This window comes from Mixophyes fleayi, chromosome 5 (assembly GCF_038048845.1).
Source record: "Mixophyes fleayi isolate aMixFle1 chromosome 5, aMixFle1.hap1, whole genome shotgun sequence".
Lineage (NCBI taxonomy): Eukaryota > Metazoa > Chordata > Amphibia > Anura > Limnodynastidae > Mixophyes > Mixophyes fleayi.
In genome coordinates this window covers 70,666,287-70,688,766 of record NC_134406.1, presented here as the reverse complement: position 1 = coordinate 70,688,766, position 22,480 = coordinate 70,666,287, and the positions used below count along the sequence as shown (strand labels likewise).

The 22,480-nt window shown below is 36.5% G+C and overlaps 1 protein-coding gene across 12 annotated transcripts in view; it reads left to right on the top strand.

Moving 5' to 3' along the window:
• The window catches only part of SLC4A7 (solute carrier family 4 member 7), a 105,164-nt gene that overhangs the window by 71,321 nt on the left and 11,363 nt on the right, over positions 1-22,480 (top strand). For 6 of the 12 annotated variants that reach the window (XM_075212358.1, XM_075212361.1, XM_075212365.1 and 3 more), the window contains 14 exons: positions 1,747-1,893; positions 4,756-4,859; positions 8,786-8,960; positions 10,593-10,726; positions 12,038-12,283; positions 13,661-13,766; positions 14,539-14,700; positions 15,338-15,451; positions 15,584-15,745; positions 16,904-17,155; positions 20,237-20,305; positions 21,165-21,338; positions 22,035-22,166; positions 22,419-22,439. In XM_075212358.1, the coding sequence (XP_075068459.1) occupies positions 1,747-1,893; positions 4,756-4,859; positions 8,786-8,960; positions 10,593-10,726; positions 12,038-12,283; positions 13,661-13,766; positions 14,539-14,700; positions 15,338-15,451; positions 15,584-15,745; positions 16,904-17,155; positions 20,237-20,305; positions 21,165-21,338; positions 22,035-22,166; positions 22,419-22,439 (1,998 nt within the window). The remainder of the gene's footprint in view (positions 1-1,746; positions 1,894-4,755; positions 4,860-8,785; positions 8,961-10,592; positions 10,727-12,037; positions 12,284-13,660; positions 13,767-14,538; positions 14,701-15,337; positions 15,452-15,583; positions 15,746-16,903; positions 17,156-20,236; positions 20,306-21,164; positions 21,339-22,034; positions 22,167-22,418; positions 22,440-22,480) is intronic. The other 6 variants (XM_075212360.1, XM_075212362.1, XM_075212366.1 and 3 more) reach the window with 1 other exon arrangement.

Genomic DNA, 22,480 nt, shown 5'->3' with positions numbered 1-22,480 from the left:
TGACCAGTATTGGAGTTGAAAGCCAGATCAGTAATCCACAAGTTTTGGGTGCAAGGGAATTCTTAACATCTTGGACATCAGTGGTTGCTTATCTCTGTCTTACTTTTCAATGAGCTCATTTTCAGTTCTTTGCTTCATACCCTTTGGCAAGTCTTCTGCCCTGGAGTCTTAACGAAAGGGGTATCTTCCATGGCAATGCTATTACATCTTTAGAGAATTATTATCATCCGTTCTGTGGGCAACATCTCAGATTTGAGCGCTAATGCTTGTTATCTATTTACTTTCTAGTAAGTCATGTATGGATTGTTAATCAAGATAAATCATCTTTTGTTCCATCACCTTTGATATTGTATGTATGTATGTGTGTGTGTGTGTGTCTGTGTGTATATGTCTTTTCACCGTGATTCCAATGCCGTTTTCCTGTTGCGAAGTCACTTGCTTTATTAGTGGGGAAAAAAAGCTGTTTTGTGTGGCCAAATGACAGGTTGTGATTATAGATGTCACTGTAGTGCACAGGAGCTCTCTCCACTATCTTTTTTTTTCGCCAGGGCAGAAAATTCAGAGACGGACAAAAACTGAATCTGGTTGAGTGGGCCCTACAATCAGAAGTTTTTCAACAAGTTTTACAATCATGGTTAACTTCGAAGGTGGATCGTCTAGTTTTGCAGCTGATTTTAAAAACATGCCCCATGTTGTTCTAGGACCAGGTATCCAGGGGCATGTCTGATGGACATATTTTTAGTTCCCTATAACTTGCCATTGGTGCATCAATTTTCTTATATTATTGTTGGCTTTAAAGGGAGTGGTATGCTAACTTGGTAAGATAATAGCTTATCCTCAGCGACTTCTGCTCTGACCAGACCTGGTGTCTCAGGCATGTGTGTAGAGGACATGGCTTTAATGGCTTAACCATGATCATTAGAAGAAAGAGAAGGCAGAGTCCTTTACTTGGACTGTTAAAAGCCTTGATGGCTTTCTCATCCAGAATTTAGCTGACATTTGTGTAGTTTACCTTTGTAATTTTATTTACTTTGGAAACTGATTTCTTTCTGGCCATTATGATAGCCAGACAGGTGTCAGAATTGACTACAGGAATTCTCTTTAATGAAGAGAAAGCAATTTTGTGTATAGTGCTATATTTCCAATCAAAAGTGAAGTCATTAATCAAGAGCTACTCCTTTTTCTCTTTGTCCCATCTTAGCAGGCTTTTCCCAGACACAAGAGTGTCACAAGTCAGAGACCCTCCTTGTCTTTGATGGTCCAATAAAGGGATTGTCAGCTTGTTCTCACTCTATTTTCCAGTGATTTGGAACTGCCATTAGCAGAACTTATGTGGAGGCTGGGTAATTAGTTATATACAGTGCACAAGGTATTTAAATAGTGTAGTAGAACCACTCATGTGGAGCTGGTGTGCAAGATGGTAACTTGGTCTTATGCCCATACTTTCTCCAAATGTTGTTGTTGCTCTGAATCTTTCCTTTCTTGTCTGATAAATCAAGCTCTCCCTTTTTTTGCAAAGTTTTGGCTATTGGAATACTGTGGAGGAGCTATGGAGGGTTATAGGAAAGAGGTAGTTATTTTCGACTTCAAGTACCTGTCTTCTAGATGATGGAGCTATAACCCATCATCTGTGTCACCTTACATGCATCAGAGAGAGAGCTTTAACAATTGGTGGATTTTTTTTAAATGTGCCTTAATTTAATAAAACACCTGTTAAAATACAACCTTTCATGATTTCATTCACAGATATTCCATGATGTTGCCTATAAGGCAAAAGACCGAAATGATCTTCTTGCAGGAATAGATGAATTTTTAGACCAAGTGACGGTCCTGCCTCCTGGAGAGTGGGATCCATCCATCCGTATTGAGCCACCAAAAAGTGTTCCTTCCCAGGTCAGAATTAGTTTTTGTGACCATATTCTATGATGACTGAGCCCTGATTATGTTTGTAAGGATGGTGGGTGTGTATAGACAGTGACGTGAAATGTCAACATTAACTTGCAGTCTTGAAATGAATTGAACTCTGTTTATTATTCACTAAAGCTGGGTACACACTTCAGAGATGTAAACGATTAACAATATACCAACAACAGAATAAATTAAAAAAATCCCGATCAGCATACCGATTGACGTGTACACACTATACAGGATTATCATCAGATCTCTGCTCTTCATCTGTCAAAATTATCGGCTGCAAGGGTCCATAAAAGGCAAGTGACAGCTCAGGTCTTAATTCATTGAGAGATGTTCAGCGGAGCCCGGCAATTGTATTGGGCAGCCTGTCTTGACACAGCACAGTGTTAAGAACTGTAAACAGGCCGTAAATTCTGTGTGACTGCTTTACCTCCGGCAGCTGAAGTTTAACCCCAGGAACAGACGGATGCTGCTCTAATCTTCTCATGCTGCACTAATCTTATCCGTTCCAGCCAGCACACACAGGGTTAAGACTACATGTGCAGGGGGTGAGAGAGGGGGGAGCAGCCCGTACCATCCATATCAGTCTCTTCTCTAAGGAAAAACAGCCGCAGACAGTTGACAGAGCGCGTGGATCATGACAAGATCAGCAGCAGGCAGACTGAGACCTGTCACTCTGAGATACATTATTGGCAGATAGTCGGGTGAATTCATACACACTGCAGGATTGGAAGGTGATTGGTCGGCAAAAATTAAACAGTACGACCAACCAAACGACACGATGATCGGCACTTTGGGGCGACTTTAGATTATTGTGTAAGTGTACACACTACACGATATCTGATCAAACAGTCGGATGTCAGCTGATTTGTCCAATTATTGGACGAAAAACCTGTAGTGTGTATCCAGCTTAAGAGTTAATCTCCCTTAATTACCTCAAACATGGAGATGATCAGGAATTAGGTTGACAGTACCTCACTTCACTTTTATTACAGAACTGTTGTAAATATGTATCCTGTAGGACTGTATTGGTTGCTGTTGGCACCTATGGTAAAGTAAACAAGTTGGACTAAGAGCAGTTTCCTTTAAATGTGCATTTAATACTACAGTATTTCTGCGTCAGTTTGATAGACCCTACATATTTTGATTGGGACATATATGTTTTTGGCTTTTCCTATTAATGGCTTTAATTAAAGAGCTGCAAAATTTAAAGTACAGTTGATCCAATGTGAAAAAGCATCACAGATATGCTGCAAATACCTCAAATTGAAGCAGAACCTCAGATCTTTAAAATAATGTCTACTCTTGGGTGTCTTTTATATTTAGATGACAATGAGTAGTTATGTTATCAGCCATTATAGGCTCTACAAGGCTTCTCACATTTTCCTTAAATAAACCCAGGGCTTAACGTGTGCTGAACATAGATCTGGCATATCCTATAATCTTTAAATTTTAATGTCCTCCCAGCATATGTCACATGTTTTTGAATTCCCCGTTTTTATCTACAAATTAAGCACTGACTAAGCCAACAAATGAGAAGTCTGGTGTGTATATATATATATATATATATATATATATATATATATATATATATATATATATATATATATATATATATATATATATATATATATATATATATATATATATATATATATATATATATATATGGTACATAATGCTTCCCATAAAGTGATTATCATTTACCCTGATGTAATGAGCATCAAAATACCCAGAGAAAAGTTCATTAGGTCCATACAACAGAGACCTATTTGTTATATGAGGAGTTATTTTATTTTTCAGCCACCAGCTACATTGTCCTCATTAGCAGTTGGGGTATGCCAAAACCCCCACCATTAAGTCGTAATCGGATCCACTGGAGCCTCACCTCACCTCAGCTGCACAAGAGATTTAATAAGCAAATATCATTATGTTAAATTCTTATGCAGGTGCTCATTGGCCAGAGCCGCAGGCTTTACCCAATCGGAAACTGATGTAAAGTAACAGGTTGGAACCTGCTGATATCTGCCAGTTGTTGGAAGGTGGCTAAAAATGAATTGGTGGGTGGCCATATTCTTATGGAGGGAGCTGCCATTATCTTGCATGCTATAGCATCCTCTAGTAAACATATTAATATTATTTAGACATATTGTCCTTTTTCATTTATTCACAGCATAATGCGTTGCGCACTATGCATGTATCAGAAAATGGTCTTCTGTGACCCTGATTGCCTGGGGGAGAAATTGTAAAGTAGCCAGACTCTGCTTCCAAGTTCAGCTGCAGAATGACTATCGACTCTCCCAGGCAGGTTCCTGTCCAGCGTGGAGAAGATGTAGGAGGAAGCCACTTGGGAGAGAGCATAGACCATAAAAAGCTTGACTTTGGAGCAGAGTCATGGTACTTTACAGGCATGCTCCTGGACAAGAAGGCCATTGTATAAATAAGATGGGAATATTGAACCTGGTGAGAAGTTTGTTTTCTTGAAATGTGTGAATGACTAGAAAATACTACTGCAAAAGCACTATTTTCTTTTGTTCTAGACATCTAATGCCCCCTTCTGCAGCTTGAGTGGCTTTCAATTTATAGCTGTATTACTGGAATTTGTCTCTTGCAATCTAATATTTCCCTTTGGCGAGCAATATGTAGACCAATTGCATGTGCATTGCCAACATGAAACTTTGTTAATGTCACAATTTTCACCTTTACATCTATCAGAACTGCTGCTGGACCTATAGTAACCGATCAGACATAACATGTTATTTTTCTGTCATATTGTTTGCTATATTTTAGCTTTTCTGAATGTCTAATTTGAGCACCTGCTAAAATATTTATCTATGTCAGGAGAAGCGCAAAATCCCGACCATCCCAAATGGTTCCACACCAATAGGTGAGACGTTAAAGGAGGAGCAACATCACACTGGTCCAGAGCTTCAAAGAACTGGAAGGTGTGTATCTGCATCTCCATTCTGATTTAATTATTGAGGTCTGGATTAAATTGTTGATAGTTTGGGGAATAGAACAACAAAAAAGTAAACTGACATTTAATCAAGTTACATAAAGCATGTTAAACTGTCTACGCTTATCGTTATAAGAAACAGAAAAAGGGGTACATTTACTAAATTGCTGGTTTGAAGAAGTGGAGATGTTGCCCATAGCAACCAGATTCTAGCTGTTTGTAGAATGTAGTAAATAAATGATAACTAGAATCTGATTAGTTGCTATAGGCAACAGCTCCACTTTTTCAAACCTGCAGTTTAGTTAATACACCCCTAAGTATCAGTTAAAGACTAAATAAACTATGGGACAAATCGTTTGCACTTTTTGTATTGGAGATTTCTGTGAAAATATTTGCTGCATTTAGCCACGTTCACTATATGGGGAATTCTGCTAATATGCCTGCTGTCCTTCACCTCCTATGGTCCTAGGGATCATAGACTTCCAATATATATATATATATATATATAATTATTTACACACACACATGTCCTTAGCACACACTAATGTGCTGAACACATCTATAGAGATCACTGATGTCTAAAGAGATTTTCAATAAGAGTTCTCCATGTGGTGAATGCAGATTAAAGCACAAATTAGGCAAAATGCTGTTTTTTGAGGGGGAAGGGGGAGTTTAGTGTATTCTTAATAAAAATAACTCACATTAATGTTTGCACATATTGTTAGATCACTGCAATTGACTGAAAATAAGTATAATTTGGCACACAATAAATTTGCTATGTCCAGCTTTACTGTTTGTATGTTAGTAAGCTAAAGGAGTAGGATGTAAATTTTTACCTAGTACTTATCTTCACTGTACCCCATTTTTATACCTGTTCCTTCATCCTAATGTTTCCTAGGAGTTTAATTGCCTTAACTGACAAAATTTACAGAATCATATTTGTTCCTGTTACATTCTTAGAAACCCCTCGTTGCTCATCAGAAAGTTACTTGTATAAATTGCAGTTAATGGGAAATGGCCATGCTTTTGTTTTTGTGTTTTTTAATGTTTTTTTTGCAAGAAATAACCTATACATATGCAACCATAGAAAAAAAAAGACACAAACGAAACCCCTCCTTGTTCGCCACCCTACAGTAGATCCACATCTAGATCTAGAAGAAATGGTGCCAAGGCCAGTGTAATGCTTTAAATTGTATTTGCCCAGTATAGGCAGTGCACAGGAAGGGGGTTGCCTACTGAGCTGCTTGATGCAAGGCTGCCGCGCATGCACTTGTTGTCGGATGCAGATAATTGGGGCGCTCTTTATGTGCACGTTCTCATGACGAATAGCAGAGTGGGGAGTAGAACACACAGCCAAGGGAAATTGATTCCCTGAGTTACCAGTAGAGAACCAGGCAGTTATCAGAGAAAGATGCAGGGAAAAAACGTTAAGGGGAAAAAAAGGAATGCGAGATGGCAGTAGGGAAAAAATTGGGAGAGAAAAATAACGTTAAACTGTAGATGAATAAAAAGAAAGTTGTATGAAAAATAACGTTGGGGGAAAAAAATAGAGAATGTAAATGAGAAAGAAATCATGTTGAACCAAAAGGGGAGAGATGGAAAGGGAAACAAAGATATAGGGCCTAATTCATTAAGGAAAGTAAAGCAATAAAAAATGAGTAACTTTGCACCTTAGCAAAACCATGTTTCATAGAAGGTAAATGTAAAATGTGATGGCAGATTTATAGTTTGAGTAGGGCATGTCCTAGATCATCTTTTTAAATTTCAGTGTACAAATGAAGCTATCAAGTATTTGTGTGCTACATGAAAAAACAGACAGTATTTTATTTAGGTATAAAATAAACAAATTTGCACTCCTTGCATTGTAACATGGTTTTGTCCAGGACTTGAAACTTTACTCTTTTTTTTGCCTTACTTTCCTTAATGAATCAAGGCCATAGAATTTAAGTCTAGAGAGAATCAAAGTGATGGTGAAATACCTTAAAATAAGAGAGATGAGAAAAAGGCTGTTGAGAGAAACAGGATAAAAGTAACTTGCATGTCAGAAAGAGGGCTGTCTCTGGAGCCTGAATATAATGGCTGGTCATCCATAAACCCTCCAATTTAGCTTTCCTTCCCCTCCCTCATTTCGGCTACACCATCTGCTCTTTTCTGGTCCTATAACTGTGTCAGAATTTAAATTCTCTAGACAATGACAATAAAATGAGATATTTACATGGTTTGGCTACAAATAGTTAATGCTATTAACCTGCAAAAAACAATATAACATTCCCAATGGTGGAATAAAATGGTAATTCCCAGTGAAATCAGCATGAGATATGAAATACCCTGGTACATGGTGATAAGCACACAGCTGGGTGAATCGGAAGGCTCATAACCACATTATTAAGATGAAACGGCAATAAACTTCAAGGGAGTTAAAGAATACATAGTTTAACATTTAATCTGAATTTTAGTCACTCTTGTTTCAAAATTAATTCATTTTCGACTAATCTTTGAGAGCTTCCGAAAACATCGGAATTCTTACGTCCATGTGTGTGAAACATGCTTTCTAGGGATCCGTTCATATCTGTATATTTCAATTATATCCAATCCACAATCCATTACATTTACCATGGTGTCTAAATGGCTATTAAGGGATTAAATAGCAATCCCTTTTTTTTTTTTTTCTTTCTTTTTAAATAGCCGATTAAGTACCTTTTTTTAAGTATGCATCCTATAGTCAATTTTCCTAGCTGTCTCCTGCACGTAAAGGCAGAGGGGGAGCAGGAGGGGGAGGATTTTACCATACATAGAGCTCAGAGGGCTTTTCCAAAGCCTCTCTGATCATTATATTAAATGACTGTGGTTGCCATTCTAGTCTGACACTATGCAAAATTAATAACAGCCTGAAGAAACAAATCAAATAAAAAATGAAAAATACCAAAGTTATTTTTCTAGCTTGACTTATGTTAAAAAAACAGAAAACAAAAAACAAACGATTTATATAGTATTGGTGCATAAATTCTAAGCATAAGATGCATCCGGATTAGCTCTATATATTTACCTTAGATTACATCTGTCCGTGGGAAAGCACCCAGCAACGGATAATTTGCATAATAGCTAATGCAATATACCAGGAAACACAAGGGAATATTGGATTTTCCCATCTAGCACAACAATCCAGTCTAACTACCTTCATTGTTGTATAAATGTACAAAACAGAAAAAAACATGACTTTTTCCCATTAACATGCATATTCATGGTATGTGGTTTTCCTGCATTTTGTTGAATAATAGTTTTTCATGGTACTAATTTTTAATAGTTGTAAAATGTTGGAAATTGCATAATTAATCTGTGTTTCAGATATTTTTCTTTTGGCAGTCAGCATAATAAATTGTGGGAATACAGTAGCTTTTGGCCATTTTTATATAAAATTATATCCAAAGGTTCATACAATTATGACTTGGATTGGAGAAAACACACAAGACTTAAGGACATACCCACACATACTAAAGATTTACCTCTAAATCCCCCTCCTCCAACTAGCAGAACAGAAGGGGCAGATGTTTGATACTCCCACCATTCAGGAGATACCCAGGCACCTCTGTAATTAGCTTGAATGGGTGCTGTGCCATCCAATCATTGCTCTTCTACATGACATGTTGGCAGCCTTGAACTTAAATATTCTTCTGCCAGACAATGTAGGAGAATCGGTTGACCAATGCAGAGGCAGCCTGGTTGAATATCTCCTGAACAGTTGGTCTCCTTGATATTGGACCTTCTGCTGTTTTGCTTGTCGGAGGGGAAGTGGTTTACAGTTACATGTTTAATTTGGGTGGACTTGTCCTTTATTAGAGAGGAAAGCAGAACAGTAACTAAGAAAGTAGTACTCCTGCAGTGTACAGTTTGACGAGTTTCATCTCACCTATTTAGGCTTTTTGGTGGTTTGATGCATGACATCAAAAGAAAAGCACCTTTTTTCTTGAGTGACTTCAAGGATGCATTAAACCTGCAGTGCCTGGCCTCCGTTCTTTTCCTATACTGTGCCTGTATGTCTCCTGTAATCACTTTTGGAGGTCTCCTGGGAGAAGCCACACAAAACAGAATAGTGAGTACAAAAGAAAGATTGGTAGTGCCCAGGCTTTTATTAGACCTTCCCAGGAAGGTGTCCTTGTGCATTTGTCTCACGTGTTCATGCTTGATCCAAAGAGTCTACCCCACAGTATTTGACCTTCCCCCCCACTCACAGCTCTGACACAGTTTTGGGGGAGACCAAGTGAACAGAAGATGCAAAGTTTGAGGTAAAACAGTTTTATCCCTGACGTGAGAAAGTCTTAAAAAGAAATGGGGCAACAGCGATCTCCAAAGAGTACTACACCAGGCAAAGTTTTTGTTGGTATTTTTTCTTTTCTTTTTTTTACACCCAGGTTTTCTTTATTATCTGGCTTACATTAAATACTTTCTTTTTTCTTTTTGTTATTTCTGTTCTAACTAATAAACTAAACTACAAAGGCTTTTTTTCCCCACAGCTCTCTTCGTTTCAAGTATACCTGTTCTCTACACACAGTGGAGGCAATGCTTTTGTAGGCTTAAACATTATTAGTGTCTATAAAATCCCTAGGAACCGGCGACATCACCGATACCCTTCCTGACAAATATCTATGATGTCTTCATGGCTCTGTGATGCCACTGATTTTCAGTTAATCAGTACTCTACGTTTTCATGAATATTGATTCAGTACACAGAATATTTGCTGCCACTGTGTACAGGGGATAGATGCACTTTTAATACATAGAAATTCTGCATTTTATATGTAGTCATGTAACAAGATTGTGATGCTCGCCAAAAGAGGCATAACATGTTCAGCTTGTTAAATTAATTGTTGAATATAGCAGTGAAATATGTGTAATAACATTTTTTACAACAGGCCAGTCTTTGCCGTATTGTAATTTATGAACACCAAAGCTTCAAAATATAAGATTTTTCGAATATAAAATGTATTAAAATCCAACAAGGCCCATTTGATATGGCAATTAGCTGCTCAACCATCATACAATATAGCCGTTTGCAGCTTCTTTTTTTTAACTGACATCAGTTGTATAGTTTATGATGCAATTGATTTATAGGATGTTATCATTAATTAATTGTTTTATTTGTTTACAGGGGGTAGTATTGTTTTAATCTCAGATGGTTAGTGTTTTGATTTTTGACACAATCTTATTGTTTAGACAACATATTTAAAACTACACATATGAATTTATGTGTTTAATTAGGAAGGCAGTATAAATGTAAAGGGATTAGCATTTTGGTGCAAATTATCTGTGGTTCACCAATTTGCTGTCCTGTTGTAGAGACTTTAAGCAGAGCTCTAGGTGTGTGTGCTTTTCCACTACCTGGAAGTTCCGTTTTGTCTCTTAATGATACAACTATTAAAAAAGTAAAATAAAAATAAAATAGATCAGGAGGATTTCTGTCCAGTCTAAAGTGCTGTTGTGTTTTTTTTACAAAATTCCAGAATACTCATTTACTTTAAAATAATTTGTAATTCACTTGTGATTTGGTGTTAAGCAATTCACACATACAAGAATATACTTTGCAGGTTTTGCGTATGTTATGCTTAGTGTGAACTGTGGTTGATTGATTTGTTTCAATTTATTCTTGTCCTCGTATTATTTTTACGTGTATGTTTACTGCAGTACAAGCAACACAGCCATTTCTTTTTATTATTTCCCCTAAACAGAGTGCAATAGAGTCTCTTTTTGGAGCATCGTTAACTGGCATTGCCTATTCTCTCTTTGCTGGACAACCTCTTACCATATTGGGCAGCACGGGACCTGTCCTAGTTTTTGAGAAGATACTCTTTAAATTCTGCAAGTGAGTATGATTCAGCTTTTTTGGATGTGCTGCTCACAAACCAGTTTTCTTTCTCGTTACATTAATCTGTAATTGTTAAGTCAACTTAGCCTTGAGGAATACAGTTTTACAGGAAATCTCAGATTAATAAATCAAAATAAGGAAGTCATAGCAAATAATTCAGTAGCAAGATTCAAAGAGTAGGTGTTGCAAAATTATTCTATAATCACAGTGATAATCTAATTAATGAGCACGGCACACAGAGCTAAATATCATCATCATCATCGGTTATTTATGTAGCGCCACTAATTCCGCAGCGCTGTACAGAGAACTCGCTCACATCAGTCCCTGCCCCATTGGAGCTTACAGTCTAAATTCCCTAACATACACACACAGAGAGACTAGGGTCAAGTTTGATAGCAGCCAATTAACCTACCAATAAGTTTTTGGAATGTGGGAGGAAACCGGAGCACCTGGAGGAAACCCACGCAAACACAGGGAGAACATACAAACTCCACACAGTCATGGTTGGGAATCAATCTCATGACCCCAGTGCTGTGGGGCGGAAGTGCTAACCACTAGGCCACTGTGCTGCCCGTAATAATAATTGTATTCTATGAAATTGAATTATTAGAAAACACACAATTTAAATACGCCTGACTAAAACAATGCACATATCATTTTATACATACAACAAGCATTATTTGTACGATACTGCAGATTTTGTGGCGTCTTATAAATAAACGATGAAGATGATATTGTATAGCAGTACAGTTAAAAATGTAAATGGGTTGCTTAGAAAATTATACTGTACAAGATTATGTGCTTCATTGTTACTCCTTAGTTTTTATATATGGCAATTACGCATTGGAAATATAATATTGATTTATGTAAATATGCAAACTGACCATTAAGGCAACTTTACAGATTTATTTGAATTACAAAAAATTGCATAATGGCATTGGTGATGAATTCCTGTTTGGGAATGAAAAAATGTACCTAGTGTTAAATCTCCAAGAGGTATAAATTGCAGATAACTGAGCTTCCAGAAGTAAGGAAGCTTAGAAAGGATAGATAGATAGATAGATATCACGCTCACCAGATTTCTTGTCTGTCTATTGTAAAATGACAGAAGATCACACTTTATACCCAGCTAGACAATAAAGGTAGGAATGATGGCAAATACAGTCTTGTGTGTTTCATGTGTGTCATACCTGCGGTTTATCAGTGCTTTAAGCTTTACGTAATAGCAAAGTACATTTTACAGTCATATTTTGAGTCCATATTTTAAATAAATCAACAACCTTCATTCTATATATTTTTTTTTAATAGAGATTATGAGCTGTCCTATCTGTCTCTGCGTACCAGTATCGGTCTATGGACAGCTTTCCTTTGTTTACTATTGGTGGCTACAGATGCAAGCAGCTTGGTCTGCTACATCACACGGTTTACAGAAGAAGCATTTGCTGCTCTAATTTGTATCATCTTTATTTATGAATCATTGGAGAAACTGTATGATTTGGGAGAAAAATTTGCTTTCAATATGCACAATGATGTTGACTTGTTGACAAAATACACGTAAGTACAATAAGTAAATAATCACACCATGCAGAATAACGTTTGTTATTTGTGGTTTTACAAAGGTACATGTTATCCCAGTCTGTCTGCTCTTCATAAAGAGGCCCCAACACCTTCAGACACATGGCTCATTGTGAAACACATAATGACATGATGAAATGCCATTATTGAACAGACCTATTTTGAGGATTTTCTCATACAGACAACTTGTTGATTCTGTCTTTTTTTTTTTTTTTTTTTGTGTTCTCTTTTCATGCATTTTTCTTGTCATCCTGCTATTGCTATATGGCCCGCCAGCATTCCTGTGCAACTTGAGAAGGGTTCATTTCAAGCATATTTGCAGTGATTGGGGAGTGCCAGATAGCCATCCTGAGTGTGTAAAACGTTTTGCAGGCTTTTGTAATAAAACACAAATGAAACCTAGTAGGGTGTTCAATGGAACAATGATTAGTTGTTTAAGGACAACTGAATCTATAATTGAAATCGATCAGGTATCTAAGAATATCCTCCCAGATCATAAATACATGTTAAACTTACCATGGATGACCGTATTTAAAATTATATCTATACCATAAATTTTAAAATACAGAATTAAAAGGCATGATGTATGTAATGACCTACGATACTTCAGTACTGTTCTCTGTTATCAACGTTTTTTTGATTCTAAAGAGCTCTTTGAAATCACTTTTTATAAGCCCTGTGTACATTAAAAGAAATGCTTCCCCCATAAATCAAACGTTAATTGAAACAATCCGTAGATGTGACATTAATAGTAGCGATTACATATAAAATAACTTTTTAGATTAGTTTTATTGGTCCTTTAAACAATTCATGTACTTGCCAATCTTCTTTGTTAACCTATTAGGGGGGACTTCAATTACTAACAATGTTCTGTCTGAGCCTCACATGATGAAGCTCCTCGGGATGTTACCCCTCTATTGAATATATAACCAATAATTTTTTGTATAGTATTTGGAGAATGAAATAATAAATCTACAACTATAATGAGAATAATGTCCCGCCTACTGAGAAATTTAGAGAATTCGAAATTAGCAAGTGAGTCAATGACTATAAAACTAAGTGTGACTTATAATGTCCTTTTTATTTTTTACAGTAGTCAGTTATTTGTGACAATAAACATGTTTCAACTTGAAATAATGACAAGTTATTTGTACAGTATGTAGGAATCTTCATATCCAGGTGTATGTTGTGCTCACATTTACATTCCATCGTGGAACACATAAAAATGAATTATGTGACACAAGTAAGATCACTACTCCCCAATTTCACATGTATCCCTGTCATTTGTAATATATAATATACGTGTGTGTATTTAAAGGTTACAATCGCTGTTCTCTATGTATTACTGGTATTCAGGTGTGTTTGTGCCCAGCCAGTCATCCCCAGCAATGATACTCTCTCCAAGTGGGAGGAAGGAAATATCACTGCCAGTGAAGTACCATGGAATAATCTCACAGTCTCTGTAAGTTTGTCATCTGCATAGTGTATGTTTCTTGTTTTCTGTAGATAAAACAATTACAAAGGAGTCTGTATATATTGTTTTAACCTTGAAACAAATATCTTTGTGTGTTTGAGCTCAAGCTCTTCTCACAGTAGATTGTCAATATTTACTTTGTTGCAAAGAAATTAAAAAAATATTCCGAACAATATTCATCTGTTATTTTAAATTTGTTTTGTAACTGTAATTATAACATCTTTCAACCAGAGTGTTGTATACCTCCTAATAATGGCTCTTGGAGGAATGAGCTCAGTCATGACTATTCATTTAGGGATTCAAGAACATTTTTGTTACATTTACTACACAACAATAATCTCACCGTGGTGAATTCAAATAATTTCAAGCAAAACTGAACCAACTTTTTGGGTTGGGTAGTATATTACTGGGGACTGCTGGGGTCAATCATGGGCCAACAATTCTCTCTTCACTCCTGCTGAGGCAAGCCTTTTCCATAGAGGCAGCAGCATTTTCAGTTTGTATAGTGTCATCCTTTAAGATATTTGATATATAGTACTTTGTTGCCATTATAACGCCACCATAAATTATAACTCCACCATGGGTGCAGATGGGCAAGATTAGTAAAATAAGATACATGTACTTACCTTTGCTCCTCTGATGTGGTGTGTCAGCTGGTGACTGTAGCCTTCCTGTGAGCCTCCCATTGAGGTAGAGTATTTAGGCTTTAATATGGATCAGTGATGTGTGCTCAGTTTTGTGCATTTTGTAATCCCTCCAGGAGTGTATTACACATCATGGTTCGTTTGAAGGTCAAGCTTGTGGTCATCATGGTCCTTACATACCTGATGTTTTCTTCTGGTCAGTCATCTTATTCTTCACAACATTCTTCCTCTCCGCCTTCCTGAAACAGTTCAAAACAAAGAATTATTTTCCAACCAAGGTAAGAATGACCTCTTATGTCTACTAAACTGCAATGACTAAAGTAAATCTGGAAACTTATGTTTGATTCATCTTAATAAATGTAGATTTATTAAAAACTGAACAGCTCTAGGGATTATGTTATAGAATTTTACTTTTCTGCATTTTTGTTGCTATTTCAGTAAAAACAACCCATTCAAGTCACTGCTTTTGCCTTAAGTTTTTTTTTCAAATAAAAGCACCTACCTCACACACATTATGTTTCTGAGATTCATCTACTGTTTTGTAGTTGTAATGGCTGTTTGGTTTTACATGAACTTTCCTGATTGCCAAAGGAATTCTATCAGAGAATGGGGACAAACACACTCAGCATATCCCAAAACCAACAGCATGGTTTTGGAACTCTCAGCGCATATAAAAAAAAATCCCCTTTAAAGTCACATAATCCATGTCATTTTACATACTGATTGACTAAATAGTTTAACATAATCTAAAAAACAAAACAAACAACTATTTGCATCATCTTTTCTTAGCTAGTCCTGTGTGGTACATAATTTGGATTGTATTCAAAGAATGATACTGTCCTGGTCTCTTGTCCACTAATCTATGTATAAGTAATGATATATTCACAGGTTTATAATATTCTTGTGGTTCTTTAGGTGCGGTCTACAATCAGTGATTTTGCGGTCTTCCTGACAATAGTCATTATGGTACTCATTGATTATCTTGTGGGCGTTCCTTCTCCAAAGCTCCATGTTCCTGAGAAGTTTGAGGTAAGTAAGCGAAACGTTATATATTGCTTAACCTTTTTGATAATATATTTAACTGTCAATAAGGGAGTTTCCCCTACGTAGGCAGTCTTTTGTATCTTGTCTGTTATACACCATTACTTTTATCTTTCAAAGCCCACTCTAAAAGACAGAGGATGGATCATGGATCCTCTTGGGCCCAATCCTTGGTGGACATTACTAGCTGCTGCCATCCCAGCCCTGCTTTGCACCATTCTCATCTTCATGGATCAGCAAATCACTGCTGTCATCATTAACCGGAAAGAGCACAAGTTGAAGGTATAACAAAGTTTCACTACAGATTAACTGCAGTAATCTTTATATAATGCATATTTGATGTTAATAGATGTATAACCTTGTTTATTACAAGGAAAAAAATTCTCCCTATTATAAAGAGTATTGCAGGCCACCTCGGAGTTCTGTGACCTTGATTCTCTGTATAATTTATATGGAACTCCTGACTTCTTGTATTTTCATTTAAAGTAGGTAGTACATTATCCCGTATTTAATTCTTCATATAATGCTGTGGTCCAATAATAAGTGTGTGGTGTTCATTATATAAATGTAGTGTGTTCTCAGTGATTAAACTTCTCTGTGAATTGTAAAATATATGGGACTATGTGCAGGACATTAGGGGTCATATTCAGTGGTGCGCGGACGACACGGTTACGCCGTGGCTGCGCATTCCTTCAGATAATATAGTACCGCAACAATGCGGATTTCCCTTCACAACCCTATGGGGGGCTGAATGGAAAACTCTGATGTTGTGGGAACGCAAAGTGCCTCCTGAACGGACACGAAGGCTCTCTGCGCACAATTGAATATGCCCCTAGAAGTCATCAGTGATATCCATAACCATATAAATGTGATCTTGGCGTTTATACATCATCTCTGACGTGACGTATACTATCCATAATTTTTAGAGTAGGTGATGTTTTGTTTTATAAAACACAAGTATTCCTGAAGCACTGACATCAGAAGTTACTGATTAGAAGTAATTACATCAAACAACTCCTCTATACAGATAATATACACAGGCGTTTAAATATGTACTATCATCAATTGTGTATTATATAATCCTAAAATACCACAGGATATAAAATATCTTGAAAAAAAGCATAGACTTGTACACAAACAATCTGAGCTAAACCTAGCATAAAATTAAAAATGAAAAATAAAAACCGCGAACAGTGCTATAAAGTGTCCTCATATAATGTGTCAAATGTCATCTAACAAATTTTTGTTTAAATACTGTAATGTTTTGACTCTAATGAAAAGGTACATTGTATGATAAATGCTATGCAGTTAATTTAATTTCAGACCATATTATGCATTGTATTTATATTTTATCATCTGTAGTGTCTGATACTGAATTAATTTATAAGACATACAATGGCACACAGTAGAAACAGATTTAAAGCTGTGCTTGGTTTGCAGAAAGGGTGTGGCTACCATCTGGACTTGTTCATGGTCGCCATCATGCTGGGAATATGTTCAATGATGGGATTGCCATGGTTTGTAGCTGCAACTGTTCTGTCCATCAGCCACGTTAACAGCTTAAAAGTGGAATCTGAATGCTCTGCTCCGGGAGAACAGCCAAAATTCCTCGGCATCAGAGAGCAGCGAGTGACAGGTCTTCTGATCTTTGTTTTGATGGGACTCTCTGTATTCATGACATCAGTATTAAGGGTAAGCTTACAAGCACATGCAAGTACATATTGACAGATGTACACATGTATTTTAGTTTGTCCACAAATTCCTTTCTGCAGCTACTACTGATCAAAGCACACTAGCCATACTTGTATGTGTGATATAGTATGTGCTACCATACACTTGCCAAGATAAAGGGCATATCAATAATAAATTAAAGCTTTCATATTTGAAGCATGAGGGTATAACACACTGTTTAGTTTGGCTGTTCAGTGAAGCTCTGGTAAGAAGTAAGGTGTTATGGAGGAAATACATAAACTGTGAAATCTATGTCCTAAAGCCATTAGACAGTATGTTAAAGGACACTTGCACAGCAAGTTATGCTTGGTATGACATGATTTGCAATGCCCCAGTATGTGTATCAACTAAGGGCTCTACTGTAGGAGTAAATTGCCAGCTTGCACTTGGGCTCTATATTCTACACTGCCCAAGTGGAAGGCAAGACAAGGAAACCTAATACCTCCGCTTCACTGGTGACAATGCCCTAACAGCATTTAACCATGAGGCATTAAAGCATTAGGCTCTTTTGACTGTGTATGGTTGACTATGGATGACTTATATGTGCAGACACGTTCTCAGCCACTGGTTTAAAAATGGAGACCTAGACTGACATGGCGACCAGAAGTAAAAGGATGGACCACATAGCATGTAGAACTTATTTATATAAGTGATACTTATCTCATTGTTGTTGTGGAGTACTGGGTGGTACTTGTGCATGCTGGTACTGTGTAGGTGGTACTGATCCTCTGGTCAGTATAGTTGAAGTGCTGTAATTGTAAGCAAACGCGTTTCACCAACACTTGGTTTCTGATCTCTGATAACAACACACACAAATTCCACTCAGCACTGTACTACAACAATAAGCCAAGTGTTATTTTTTTACTAGTGGTACTAGGTGGAGGACCACAGTGTTTGTAGTGCACAGACAACTTAACACTAGTTAAGTGCAGATGTTATTGCCAGTACTGTATATTTATTTACTTGTAAACACTTTAATCTATATTATTTATTTTAGTAATACATGGGCATTGATACAGTACATAATATGTTATCCTGCAAAAGTGGCTTACAATGATAAGTAGATAGAAAGTGAATAGGAAAACAAACTGGCCATATATCATAAAAAAATGTTGATGTATACAGACATTCATTCCTAATATATATTATATTTTCTCTTTCCTCCTATCTGGGGGACACTGCTACCATGGGGTTGTGTGAGGGGAATGGTATTTGGTAGTTAACTTGTTAATGTATCATGCAGACAAACCCCTCCCCTTTGCAACCCCCTGTAGCCTCTTCAGTTTTAGTTGAGTGCCCAAGGGAGTTGGGCTTACTTATGCTAGGTAGTATATTTTTTACTAAGAATACTTTATTTAACTTAAATGTTATCAATTCAATGTATTTGCTTTGGCAGACGCCAGTTTGGGCCATAGTGCTCTATGTGCCGGGCTGTCAGAGCGGCCCCTCCCTTAAGGGGGCTGCTTTAGAACGTACCCATGGTAGCAGTGTCCCCCAGATAGGATGACAGAGAATTTTTATAAATCCATCTGGGGGACACTGCATTACCACCCTTCTGTTCTTCTGCTGTTTGGTCTCTGGTTGGTTGATTCCCCTTCCTTGGGGCTTTCTACTTAAACTTTATACTTAAACTGAAGAGGCTACAGGGAAGTTGCAGAGGGGAGGGGTTTGTCAGCAAGGGCCAAACTCCACTCCCTTTACACAGCCCCATGGTAGCAGTATCTCCCAGATGGAATCAGAGAAACAGATTTATTGTAAGTATAAAAATCCTCTTTTTGTACTCAAAAGGGAGAAATATGCCATACATAAAGTATACTGTTTTTATTTAAAAACCACATACATGATTGCAATGATTGAATAGTACTTTCCTATTGTGTTATTTTTAAGTCTCTTTATTATACATCATTTTCAGTGACTAGTTGATAAGTGTGTAGATTTGTAACATTTCTTTCTCCAGTTATTCTTTTTTTGTTCTGATTTTTATATGACGATTACATACTTTCTCCACTAAATTAAAATATAATGGTACTATAACATATTATTTTTTTAAATTGGTTGTTAATATACCTTTCATTTTATGTCACAGTTTATGTAGTAGTACATATTGGGGTAGATTTATCAAACCTTCTAAATTGACAACCAATGAGATTCTAGCTATCGTTTTCTAGAATGTATTAGATACATCTTATTGGTTGCTATGAGTAACACCTCCAAGTTTACCTTTGTAGAAGGTATTGATAAATTTACATCTTGGTGTTTATAACTGATTCATACAAAATTAATGCAGATGTGATAACAGACGGTAGGGATGGCCCTACTAATATAATGAGCAGTCATCTGACTTGATTATACTTTAGTCCTAAAAGAAAATACTCATGGCATATGACTAAGGATATATATGCATGGGGAGATTTAACATTCCCTATTGTGTGTGGCCTGCTTTGCATTCACCTATTAATGAATGCAGCTTAAACTTGGCTAAATATACATATAAAGTTATGGATGAATGCATTTACTTATTCAATATATATAGCTGCCTGGTTATATATGTTCTAGGAATGCTTACTTTGTTGGGCAAACTTCTGTCTACACGTTTCCTTCTCGTTGCTAGGTCACACACACATTTATATCGCACTACTAAGTTAGGTAATATACTGTAAAAAGAATCTTCTATTATTTTTAATAGACCATTACAAAAGGGGAGAAAATGCTGGGTCAGTGTGCCTATATTTTTATCTGACTTATTTCTCAGGCTTGGCATGACCATGACTGCAGGGCTGAAAGCAACAAAGCAGATGAATGGAGGCCGATACTGTTAGCTTGCTTTAGCTGTACAGAGGGATAGCATAAAACAATATCTAGTATATACAGTATATTTTGAGGTTAGATTGCCTTATAGAAAAAAAAAAAACCTCTAAGCTTTATTAATAGCCAACACTGTTCCATCTTGTTTTATTTCTCTTCTTATTGCCGGTAAAATGTAGACCTTATGATGACCCCACGTTTATTAAACAATTAATAAATATGCACATATCATTTCAGTATATTCCAATGCCAGTTCTGTACGGTGTATTTTTGTACATGGGAGCTTCTTCATTGAAGGGTATCCAGGTAAGTCCTAATTTTAATGTTCATATTTTAAATGGAGGATAGTATTCAATGTTAATAGTCTGTATTGTTAATGGTTTTTCAATAGTGTAAAAATCTTTTTGGCTGGATTGACTTTTTGTGTTTCTGTCTTTTCTTCCAAGAAAGGTATTATTCAGTCTTTAAAACCAGCAGTGTAGCATTTTATTATATCCTAATGTAAGAGGAGAAAACCAATGAAGATGAGTTTTAAATAATGGACAACATTGTATATCAGAAAGCCATATAAACAATTTACTTTGTATATGTGTTTAGATCTGTTCGACATCAGTGAATTAGACATTGGGCAAGCTTTTAACATTTGCTTAAACAAAAAAACGTATTATAATTTGGAGTATATTAAAACATAGGAGTTAACACCCTCCAAGCAAAGAGAAAGTTGTGACTTCACATTGAATTTCACACTGAAAACACAGCCATATTGATGCACAGTAATATAACCTTGAAATAATTATAGAGTAATGCTCTGGGCTTTTCTTGCTACCATTAATCTATTTTAATAGATCTTTACTTTTAGCATGGTATTCTTATTTGACATTTGCCAAACACAGATTATTTTTTAACAATATCTCATCACGTATATACACACACTTACATCACACATTCAGACAGCGCACTGCCACATCTAAGTCCACGATCTGTGGCAGCACCCGCTCAGGTCTTCTGAGAGTAGAAGCCCAGGAAGCTAGGGTGGTCTCCAAGTCCACCCCGAAATCTTGCAGTTTTCTGCCCTGGTCCACCATGATTTATATATTAAATTTTATAATGCATGCATTCAATTTATTAAAACTGTCCATTTATTTTTCCATCCACGTGTTTGCAGTTTTTTGACCGCATCAAGTTGTTTGGAATGCCAGCCAAGCATCAGCCAGACCTGATCTACCTGCGTTATGTTCCCCTCTGGAAAGTCCATGTCTTTACTGTCATACAGCTCACCTGCCTTGTTCTTTTATGGGTAATCAAAGCATCTTCAGCTGCAGTGGTGTTCCCTATGATGGTACATATTTGTTTTCAACCGTTACAAATATCATTTTCAGCAAAGACAAATGAGATGGCAGTAATAATAGTGCATATGTCCTGCTTTTGTTATTTTTCTTTTGATACAATAGGCAGTTATAGGGAAAGGGACAATAAAATAGAGGTGTTATAGAAAATCAATATAATGTGAATATGGTGCCAAATACTGCATTAAAAACGAGAGCCAATAAGAATCAAAAAGCAAATTACATTCATATTAATATGGCAGTTGAAAATTCACAAATCATGATAGTGCAAGCATAAATGCTGCATTGTTTGCAATTCGTTGATATAACTGTAGCAAACTTTTTTTGCAAAGAAACAAAATGGTATTATTGTGAGGAGGTGCAGTACAGGCTATTTTAGGAGCACCTAATATGGAGAGGTTTTTAGGAGTAAATATATCAAGCTGTGGGATCGAAAAAGTGGAGATGTTGCCTATAGCAACCAATCAGATTCTAGCTGTCATTTTGTAGACTGTACTAAATAAATGATAACTAGAATATGATTGGTTGCTATAGGCAACATCTCCACTTTTTCAAACCAGCAACTTGATAAATTTACCCCAAAGAGTGTTGACTGCTTTTTGCAGGATAATGTTACTGCTGTAAATGGCACTATTTACCTTTTTTGCTGTCCACATTTATAAATCTCCCCACTATCTTTCTGTTTTAAGGTCCTCGCTCTGGTCTTTATCCGCAAACTTTTAGACTTCTGTTTTAACAAACGTGAGCTAAGTTGGTTGGATGATCTAATGCCCGAAAGTAAGAAAAAGAAAGAGGACGATAAGAAGAAAAAAGAGAAGGAGGTAGGCTTAAACTGAACATATGAATTTGGTTACATTAAAAGTTTTACTTTGCAAGATATACACTACTAGATAAGTTTTAATAAAAAAAAAATAAGATTTCCTGCAAAATTATTAGATTTAAATTTCTATGATGTCCTTTGTAGCCTGTTACCTAGATATGTTGATCTTGCTATGTACATTATAGTAGAGTTTTGCAAAGGAGTGAATTGGCTTTTGACCTTCCTCTTCCTCTCTCCTTTACAAAACGAGAAGATTGAAGATGACTCGCCAGAGGTATGTAATATGGAAGCCCGTGTAAAGTGAGAGGTTTGCAG